Source organism: Limulus polyphemus, unplaced genomic scaffold (assembly GCF_000517525.1).
Source record: "Limulus polyphemus unplaced genomic scaffold, Limulus_polyphemus-2.1.2 Scaffold823, whole genome shotgun sequence".
In the NCBI taxonomy this organism is placed as follows: Eukaryota; Metazoa; Arthropoda; class Merostomata; order Xiphosura; family Limulidae; genus Limulus; species Limulus polyphemus.
In genome coordinates, this window is record NW_013666433.1 from 387716 (window position 1) to 399280 (window position 11565).

Consider the following 11565-nt stretch of genomic DNA (forward strand, 5'->3'; position numbering starts at 1 on the left):
TGATTGTGGAACTACTGTGTACTAAAAGTTTGTATCGAGGAAGAATAAACTGGTTTAACCAAGAAAGGACTTGTATTGCTGAAGATCCTTGGAAAGAATTTCTACCAGAGACAAACAAACAAGCAGATATTCAACACTACTAAGTAATGCTCACAACCAGTGTGGTTCCTATACTACAGCAATGAAATGTGATACACATAACAGTTTTCATGCAGGATTTGTCCTTCTGCATATTGGTAACTAGGTGAAACAATTCTTGCAGGAGTACTTTCAGAACAGAACCATTTCACATCAGTTTGCTTGTGAAAGGCTAACTCATTAACTACCAGGTGAAACAATTTTTGCAGGACCACTTTCAGGGCAGAACCATTTCATGTCACTTTGCTTGTAAAAGGCTAACTAATTAACTAGACATTAAATTATTTTTAACTAAAAACAGTCTTAATTTTCAAAATATAGATCTTTAATTACTATCATACTTGTCCAATTGTTGTCTGATTGAAAAAATCATATTAGAACCACTGCAAAGATGTTCCCTTTTATTTCATAATTTTCTAACTCTTGTAATGAAACATTACAATTGTTTCATTTTTGTTATTTTATCCGTCAAAGATATGACTGCCAGGTATGTTAATTTCTCCTTTGCTAAATCCAAAGTGAACTTGTTATAAATTTATTTTGATAAGAAATATAAAAAATCTCTACAATTTTTTGAAAAACAATATTACAACAATGATATGGGCTTATAATTTTCAGAATTTTTTATCACCATTTATATATACATGATTATCTGTGCAATGTGTTCAGTACCCTGACCAACATATGATGCCATACTGTTATTTAAGGAAATAGTGGTATCAATAATTACCTGTTGTTGTTGTTGTTTTCACATCATACTTACTTGCTTTGCTAACTTTAAAACATTTATTATACTAGTTATTTCAAGCTTTATTGCTAAAAAGAGCCAGAAAGACCCATGTATGAATCCAGATATAATTCATAAGTGTGTATAAAGAGATGGCACAAGTGATTCATCAACAAGTTTTTAACCAACATATGTTTAAAATTTATTTAGTAGTTCCGCTAATTCCTGCTGATCATGAATTTTATGTTTCCACTTTAAAGAACATCTACATATTTATTGAATTTTTATACCACTCATTTTATTTAGATCTTTCCAAGTATACTTGGCCTCTCACTGGCACAGCAATAAGTCTGTGGATTAATAATGCTAAAAACAAGGTTTCATAACCCATGGTAAACACAACACAGATAGCCAATTGTGTAGTTTTGTGCTTAACTACAAAAACACAAAAACCAAGTGTATTTGTTATCATTCTTATTAATTTTATTTTGATAAGGATACTCTTTTTTTTAAATTTGTAATTTCTCTTCCTTTTCCTTTAAAATTTACTTACCTCTTTATATAACTGCATATTCTTAAGAATTCAATTAGCTACTTATATAAATTTTGTTAACTATAGTTAGATTGTACAACTCTATGGCCATTGTTGTTTAAGTTTCATAACATAGGTAAATTAATATGTAGAATTACACACGGACTTTTCTTTATGTTAAAATACTTTTATTTGCAAGCTTTCGGCCCTCTTACATTGTTCCCTGATGAAGGCTCTGGTAAGAGGGTCATAAGCTCGCAAATAAAAGTATTCAAACATAGAGAAAAGTATATGTATAATTCTACATCTTTACAGTCATATTAATTAAATTTTTTATAAAATTAACTTTGTACAAAACAAATTTATTATCTGATTTTTAAATGCTACACTGCATTAACAGAATTATTTACATATTTAAATACTGTTGATAATTTAATCCAAAAATGACATTTTCTTAGTATTAATTTCTTGGTCTGCCAGTAAGTTTACAGACTTACAACACTAAAATCTGGGATTTGATTCCCTACAGTGGGCAGAGTACATATAGCCTATTGTGTAGCTTTGTACTAAAAACACAAATGAAGATTCAACAATCTTATCATTCATAAGTCCAAATCATTTCTTATCTTCTAATATTTTATCTTGTTTTTCTAACATTATGACTTATTTTAATATGAAAGTAGTCATCTATTTTATAATAATGAGAGCCTGGTTTATAACCTTTTAAACAGTTTTAATATCACTAATAATGTAAAAATAATTTTGCATTTCAAAAGTATTCACAAATGATGAGAAAACATCAAAGTGTGCCTCAATATACATCTAGAAAGGTAATAAAATGTACAATGAGTCATAAAGTTGTTTTCTATGATGCTAATAAGTTAATAATGATCCATTTAGCTAAAAAGATAGCAAGAAAGCAAAAGTTACTTTAACTTAATAACTATCATCATGCATTTTGTTGCTTATACATTTGCAAGGTTTGTTATGGTGCAAAATAGCTATGTTGGCAAAGCAGAAAGCTTCATTAAGCTTAACATTTACTGCACCGAATGTTAGTTTTTATTTATTCTGAAAGGCAAAACAACTATATTAAAAAATTAAACTGTTATATTCTACCTATCAATTTAGTTTCTCTTTACACATTTGCCCCTCAAAATAACTACTTATTTTCTTTCACTATAGCATTTATTATACACTTTATGGACAATGAAGAATATTTTGCCAACTCCTTTAATTACACTTGTTATGTATTGAGAATTTGAAATAATCCAAGGCCACATTAAATAATAGTTGAGACGTACCTTGAATTTAGGTCCAGGGGTATGATTCTTGCTTTGGGTGCGAGAGGTCCCGGGTTCAGATCCGGGACGAGCCCCCAAAGTTGTTGCCTAACCTAAGATGGTTAGTGAGCCGATCACTGTTTCATCTAAGGATGATGTTGTAGTTGAGGAGAATCCCGATGTGTTTCCCTTGTGTTCTGTGACTCGAGCTCAGGCTAAGAAATTAAGTCAAAAACAAATAATAAGCATGGATTCAGAGAATGATATTATTAAATTGTCTCGGACATTTTTTGGATCCAACAGGGATCTTGTGAATGATCGTCCTACTGACAATATCTCTGTGAGTGACAACGATGGACGTGAAGGATCTGATTCACCTTGTAAAGTTCCATTTACTAAAATGAGAAAAACATTTGCAGATCACTTCACTATTTGAACACATATTCCCAAAAGATGAACTTGAGAAAATACCAAATGGTTATTTTTTCAAAAATGATGTGCTTATGAGGAAATGGAGACCACCAGATGTGCCAGCTTCAGAGGATTGGGCTATTGTTCATCAAATTGTTGTTCCAAAAGCATGTCCTTTTGAAATATTGAAAGTTGTCCATGAACTCCCCATGGGAGATCATTTAGGTGTCAACAAGACAGGTGACAAAATTATGAGATATTTCGTTTGGCCATAGTTAGGCAAGATATTTATCAATTTTGCAAAGCTTGTCATACCTTTCAGTTGGTCGGATAGTCTAACCAGAGAAAGAAGAACAGAAAGAAAAAATACAGAGAGAGAGAGAAAGAAAGAAAGGAAAATACAGAAAGAAAGATAGAGACAAAAAAGAAAAAAAAGAACAGACAGGCCTACTATGAAACTGTTATAACCGTGTAAGCTATAAACTGTGATTTCATTAACCCTTATTAACTGGAAAATATACGACATTTGACCAGGAGCATTTATAAATTTTGAACATCAGTGAATTCCCATTAAACGTTAATATCTCTCCAAGAATATTACTAATCTTTCATCGGACATCAGTGATTTTATGAAAATATTATCTTACTTCAACGGTCCAACAATTCAGTGCCTGACAAAGCTAGCTAGCTTCCCGCCAAATTATATATATACGTACAACTCGCTGGACATCAAGGAGACTGAACTAGGAAGACAGTTTTAGGCTATTTGTAAGTTAGTGAAATTTCTGTCTATAAAACTTTGCTTGTAATAATTAGTCATAATAGTTGCTACTGTAAATTATAGTGTTGTGTATATATATATATATATATTAAAGCTTATTGGTGTCTAAACCAAAAATAGTGTGAATTAATCTTGTTGGCAAATAGTGTAAATTAAATAAAATACTGGCATATTTCTAAACCTAAATCCATGGTACGTCTCAACTATTAAAAGTTAAATTATTTAATGTCGCCTTGGATTATTTCAAATTCTCATTACGTAACATGATGCACTCTAGAATGCCTAACCTACTGATTATGTTTTTGTTTTGTTTTTTCAGGTAAATCACACACTAGACAGGCACTGAAATGCTTTACCTATTCATTTTACTTCTGTTTCAGTAAATTACACTCTAAACAGTACCTGGAATTCTCTACATTTTGTTTCTGTTTAGGTAAATTACAATCTAGACAGTGCCTAGAATGCCTTACCTACTGATTTTTTTTTCAAGCAAGTCACACACTAGACAGCATCTGAAATGCTCTATCTACTCAGTTTATTGTGGTAAATTACACTCTTAATAACTCTAAATATATTCTACATACCCATTCTGTTTCTCTATAGGCACCTTACACTGTGGACACTTCCTGGTTGTCTTTGAAATACAGTATACTGATATTAACTCTTCATATGTTTTTTGTTGTGTGTTATTATTTCTTTCCAAAGATGTATTCTTTAACACTTCTTCTATACTGATACATGGTGTACCCTGCAAGAAAAACAAAGTGTTCAAGCCATAATATATCTAAAATTAACCAATTAATCCTTATACTATTTTTGAATTGTTTACTCATTAAGTACAAATTTGATTCTTTATTAATTATATTTTGTAAATGGTTTCTTTATGATAATGATGACTTTTTCATTTAGTTATTTTTTTTAGCTTTATTCAATTATAATTTTTTTTTCTAATTTAAGCACCTTGCAAAGGTAATCTAATTGTTTGTCATGTTATATGTATGAACAATAGTTTATAGTACATAACACATTTAATTGTTTCATTAGGTGTGGTTTGAATTATCTTACTGTCCTTACTTTTATCTGTAGCCTTTTGGTTTTTGTCTTGTTATTCAGGTGTTACAAAAGTCTTTTTGGTAGACTGGTGATCAATTTGTAGTGGTGTACTTGTATTTCTTTATTTTATATTAAACCTCAGTATTCAATATTCACAAGCTTTTCACCATGAACTTGATTGTTGATTCTTTAGAATTAGTGTGTAAGATTAGTATTTACTGTTTCATTAAGTTAGTAGCTACTTTAACTTAGTGTAACTATTAACCTTTCTACTATTGGTCACCTACAGAAAACTAGAAATTATCACTTTCATTCTAGACTTTTACGAATTTAATTTTGAGTAGCAATCTTAAGATTGAATGCAACAGATATGCTATATTGACATATTACTTTCTTAAAGAAAGATTTGATTGTTGTCCTTGTTTCCAATATAACTAACCTGATGCCATGAATTCCTGCAAGAGGTACAGAAAGCAAATGAGCACTGCAAACAAAAGGCAAGGTTCAAAGAGTCATTTTCATCACAGACACAAGGATTATTACAGCGAGGACACCATTCAACATCTTTCATGGCATCCAGAGTTTTATGTAATAGTAAATGTTCCCAGCGTTCTAGAGCATCAGGCTCAAGGATTGTAGTGATGATACTTGTAGGTAGCTCTTCCTCGCAGTCTGATTCTGGGCACCTGTGTAGGTAGAGAACTATACTTAATATAATGACTTCTGAACTTGGCCTGTGCATGCGTATATATAAATAATTAAATAAATAGCTTACAAACTACTGATTACATTAATTGTTAATAGGTGATTAAATCAGCTCTATAAAACAATAATCAATTAAATATCGCATTACTGTTATCGGTCCATATTGTCATAATGAATAATGTCTGTGGTAATAGCACCCAAATGCATTAGGGATATCCCATCTATCAGACAAAATCCAAACGCAGATGTCAATCTAGTCAGCCTTCATGGAAAATCATAAAAAAACAAATACAGGTAAGAAGCTTAATGCTTAAACCCACAACATTTCAGCTTCTGCTGCCTTTCACTGTCTATAATCAGTTGTGGAAAAGCAGTTACCCTTAAATTTCTTAGAGTAGAAATGAAGCCACCCTAATATTTCTACTAATTAAACTTCCAACCTCCACCCTCACAAAAAGATATTAAATAGAACTATAAACCCTACTTTAAAAGTTCTTATGTAGTTCTTACTTCCAACCTCCTCCCTTTTTCCTGAAGATTTATTCAAGTATAACACAGGAATGCCGAGACAAGCCCAGCTACTTGGAATTAGTCTTTCCATCCTGGTTATACTGAATAAACTTATTTTAAAAATTGCTATTAGCTACTTATAAATTAAAGTAACTATATATATATATATATATAGTTATGTATACAAGTTATATATAACTTATATATATACAAGATTTATATACTCATTCTGAATTTAGGTAGCTATACAAATTAAACAGAAAAGCTGACTAATTCCAGTCTGCATCTAACTAATTATAAAGGCAAAACAAAAAAGTCTGGCTTAATATAATCAGTCTGCACAGAAAGTATCATGTAGTGTTGTTAATCTGAATGTAGGTATACTTTAGTATAATCAGTCTGGATTTGGGTATTTATACAAATATGGCAGAAAGGTGTCCTATACTATAGTCAACTTGGATCTAGATATGTATTCCAGCAGAACATAAAGGTGTGCTTTAGAGTTGTCAGTTTGGATCAGGATATTTAAAAAAATATGACACAAAGGTATACTTTAGTGTAGTCAGCTTGAATGTGGGTATTTATACAAATATGACACAAAGGTATACTTTAGTGTAGTCAGCTTGAATGTGGGTATTTATACAAATATGGCACAAAGGTATACTTTAGTGTAGTCATTCTGTATTTAAATATTTGTAAAAAATAGAAGACATACAAATACAGAATAAAATCAAATGTAATTTTTGGACAAAAAATGTAAATAAGATCTGTAATCTATAAATACTGAGAAAAAGAACCACACACTATTATGCCATCTATTAAGGAAGCATAAAAAAGAAGAAATACAGTTACTGGGTCAACAAAAGTTTTATACCTGAGGTTTTGAACTGTCCCTTCTTTCACATGCAGCTCACAATAATTCTTAATACAGCCTTGGCAGAAGTGGTGCTTACAGTCAGGAAGCCTAAAGAAATTCTGTCCCAAATCCTCACCAAAACAAATGGTACATTCCTGAATGTTCTGGGTGAAAAAATGCTGTTCCTCCTCCCAGTTATACCTTAACAATCATGTAAGCAAACAAAAAAAAAAAATACAGTTTGCATGTTCCAGTTATGAATATAGAAGGAATAGATAAAGATACTGAACAAAATCAGATGAATGATAGTTTCAATTTCTTGCTAGGAATAAGCTAACAATAAGAAAATACCAGTTCAGTATTTATAATCAAGAAGTAAAATTGTAAAACAACATGAAACATCAATTTGAAGTTAAATGTCAGCTTGCAAGTTATAAATATTATCCCAGGTGAATTGATGAGCTGGGATGTCGTTATTGAGTGGCAAACCTCATTAACAGCAGCATACCATAATCATGATGAGGTTCAACCACAGATGTGCATACAAGTATGTGGGTTTAACTGCTACTGTAAATTAATTTGCCTACTCTCTTCTTACTGGAAATTAGATCTGGGCAATTAGTGGAATTTTCTAATCACTTAATCATCAATTAATCAATTACATCAGGCTTAAATAGCTGGAATAATAAAAAATAGTAATAATCAGAAACACTTATGTTAATTAATTGATTATTTTTATGAGTTGTGGCACTAACTGATCAAGCTAAACAACCTTGAATTAATCAAAAAAATGAAAATATTTTAATTACTTGGACAATTGGAATAATCAAAAACACTTATATCAATTAATTTATTGATTTTGTGATATTAATCAGTTGATTGACTATTTTGCATAACACTATGCAATCAATGCTCATAGGTAATTAATTATACTAACTAATCAAATTATCAGTCTTATTGTGATGTATTATCACAAACATATTATCTATTAATCATAGTTTTATTTGATTGCATACTTATATATAACTTTTAATTAAGCATATTAGATTTTATTTTGTAATGTGATCCTAGTTTTGCTTTAGAATGGTCAAACATGTCATTTATTAACTCAAGAAATATTATTTTGTAAAAGCTGACTGCTACAGAAACAAAAGTATTACGAATGATTAAGAATGATGAAAACACCAACAGGTTACTAGAAATGTTTCACTACATCTCAAGGACCTAGACACAGTTCAGAAAGTGGGGGCTTATGTGTTAATAAGAGTTAAAAATAGCTATGTGCATAGCAACTATGTTATCTATGGATAATTGATTTTATATTAAAGCTAAAAATCTGGAGAGTGGGGTAAGCACACACACCCTGTCTACACCTTTACACTTAGATCCTATAAAAACTTATATTTGGTTTGAACCTCTTAAAAAGAAATAAATATAATAAACAACTCATAGTTCATACTTCTAGTTCTATAAAACCATGTGATGATAACTATCAAAATCTTTAATTTTAGATGCCAGTTTTAAATGCCAGGCTTACTAATTCAGCTTTTAAAATGTAAAATTTTATATAAGATTTCCTGAAATATTTGGATATATTTATGAGCATTCCATCAAGCTTCAGATGAATGCTGTTGTTCTTTCAGATTTCTTTGTAAATTATGTTTAACTGCTGTATCTTTGCATACTTGATCATAATCTTCAACTTCTCCACAACTCCCCTGTTATCTGGGACAACTTTTTCATCAACCATATCATCCACTGCTTTTCCTGAATTAATTCCATCTAGAGGACTAGTCAGGATTATTTGGTAGATGTCCAGGAACCTGAAAATTTTAAGACTTGTAATTGGTTTTTGATTAATCAGTTAATTAAACTTCAACTGTTATCATACACAAAGCCTTACCAGTTGGTCAGATGTCCAAAAGAAATACACCAAATAAACCTTATACAGTTTGTGATCTTTAATTATTGTGTATGGAAATAAATACAGTACTGTTTCAATAATTAATTAGAAGTTTCATGGTATATAATATGTTTTACATTTAAAATATGTTGCCCTTGTTATGGTGTATATTTTGGATTATCGTCATAAAACTTTGAATAAGATCATCACAATATCCTAAAAGAATGTCCGAGAGGATAAATGGGATGTACAGGTCATATAAATACCTGATACTGTGATTCTCTAGCCAGTCTGTCCAAAAGAAAATTATTGGCATCCCTCTCATTATTTCCCATAGTTCATCCAGCTTGCTACATAAATTAGTAATCTGATGATTGGTCAGCCAAAGACAACAGATAGTGAAATGAGGAGGATTCAACTGTGGATATCCTAGAGGTAGTGTTACATGTAGTTCTATAGGACTGAGGTGTTGAACTTGAAAAATAGACTGCCATCTATGACCTATTTATCAGAACAAAGAATATGAAGATATTAACTTAGAAAAAAAATTGGAAAAAGGAATAAGCACAAATTGTTTTTATTTGGCATTTATTGGTGAGTAGGGTAAGCTGTGACTTTAGTGATTATGTATTAAAACTTTGCCCAATTTTCTGAATAGAAGCTAAACTATTAAATAATATATTCTCCAATAAATAAATCTAGTAATGTTACTCTATTTAATAAATCTGGTAAACTTGCATCTCACTCCTTAACTTTCTACCAAACTAGATTAAAAGCTTGAGTACGATACAACAACCACATGGTAATATCTCGAAAGTGACCTCAAACAAACAATGTCTATTTTGGTGAAAAAAAGTACTTTTTAGATCCTTTTCTACATTCCTTGTGTAAACCAATTTAAAATATTCTGAGTTAACAGACACTGCCTAATTGTTATCATGAGATTTTTTTATAAAATTAGTTTTCAAACAGCAAGAAAACCAACCTGATGTTGTTCTGTAAAAACTGTGTTTAACAGCAGAGGCTTCTTTGGTTAGTGATTCACAATCATTAAAGAGTGGATGCCTTGGTAGTTTGCAGTTAACTTCAATGTACTCCTGATCATCAGGAAGCTTTGGCTTTATGAAAATCTAAAGTGAAGTGTTATTATAAATTAAATTCACAAACTTATACAAGATATTACCAAATGTATTAATATTGCACAAAAAAATTAGAAAGATATCATTAACTTATGTCTCAACAGCCCCCCCCCCTCCCTCTGCCCCATCCAACATGAAGTGGCTCCAACTCTGGCACTAAATACAGCATGAATACCAATACTTATCACTGCTGGTATATATGTGGTGGAGTAAACTTCAACTTCACTTGCAAATCAGCTCCAAGTGTAAAAAGAGTCTGGTATTCAGGAATGTTCCAGGGCTATCTCTGGATGTTTCTTGTCTTAACTACCACTTTATACAACTTGCATTATGAAATGATGAGTTATAATGCTGAAAGAATCATGACAGCCAATGCCATGTATTTGTGGCTATAATTCAGAGCTTATGGACAGCAGTTCATCCATAAAGTATAACAGATCCCTGTACACAGTGGATGTCTAATCCCTAAACCTAAACTCTCAGTATGATCCTTGGTGATTAATTAGCTAGATGAGTGGTTCATTTCATAATGTGTTTAGTATTTTGCATTAATTGGGTAGTGATTAATTTAAGGTAGAATAGTCAGCATTCACACTTGGATGATCTTCTAATTTTTAAGCATATTTCTTGAAGGTCTATGAACATCTTTAATTATGACATCATTAATCCAGTTAGCTGTCTGTTACAGCTGCTAACCTTTATAAACTGCACATAATAGTGCATCATGGTATTCATATGCAAATTAATTGGGGAAAGGCCCTTTACTAGCTGAGAGTGTTCTGTTTATTTGGTAATGCACTGTACCTCTATATTTATAAATATATATGTACAAGCTGAAATACCCATCAACTGATGGGGGAATGTTTAAACTTAATTAAAACAATGCAAGTTTAACAGCAATAATATATTTCAAAATAATATTTTGAATATAAATTTTATCTCAAAATTTTAAAATTATAACACAGCTTCTTCATAAACAACATTTGCAGTTTACTTTCCATCAACCAACAAATAAGGATTTTTGAGGTAATCCCACCCTTGAACACCCAACATCTCACTGACCATGAGAAAAGCATGGTTGTTTGCGAAACAATCCAGCAACTTTGAATTCCTTTAGAATATTCAACATTGTCTAAAGCATCAACCTACCAAGACTATTTGAGATTGACTCAATAGGGTTGGAGTAATTAACCAACAGGCTTTACAAAATAGAAATATGGTTAAGTAAAATTTTGACCCCCTTAGGACTTTTCTCATAGTTCATAATGTTTACATACAAGTTTTAGTTGAGATTGACCCAATAGGCTCTGAGGAGTTAGAGTGTAAACAAATACATATTTCATATTTATATATATAAATTTAAAGATATATACTGTCACAATATGAAGAAACTATTCACAAGACCGTGACAACTATCACTGTTACTATGTCTTTTCCTGCATAACTTAAAATACTAATAATGATATTGTTACGTCTCCGTTCGTTCGTTAATTAGTTTTCCGTAAATTCGTTCCCACGAAACTTTAG

General features: G+C 31.0%; 1 protein-coding gene across 3 annotated transcripts in view; it reads right to left on the minus strand.

Moving 5' to 3' along the window:
• The window catches only part of LOC106460728 (E3 ubiquitin-protein ligase RNF14-like), a 24937-nt gene that overhangs the window by 3806 nt on the left and 9566 nt on the right, over window positions 1-11565 (minus strand). For 2 of the 3 annotated variants that reach the window (XM_022387503.1, XM_013920463.2), the window contains 6 exons: window positions 9885-10029; window positions 9166-9400; window positions 8682-8819; window positions 7015-7197; window positions 5365-5611; window positions 4457-4620 (listed from right to left, as the gene is read on the minus strand). In XM_022387503.1, the coding sequence (XP_022243211.1) occupies window positions 4457-4620; window positions 5365-5611; window positions 7015-7197; window positions 8682-8819; window positions 9166-9400; window positions 9885-10029 (1112 nt within the window). Of the gene's footprint in view, window positions 1-2701; window positions 2896-4456; window positions 4621-5364; window positions 5612-7014; window positions 7198-8681; window positions 8820-9165; window positions 9401-9884; window positions 10030-11565 lie in introns of all 3 variants that reach the window. The other variant, XR_002610832.1, reaches the window with a different exon arrangement.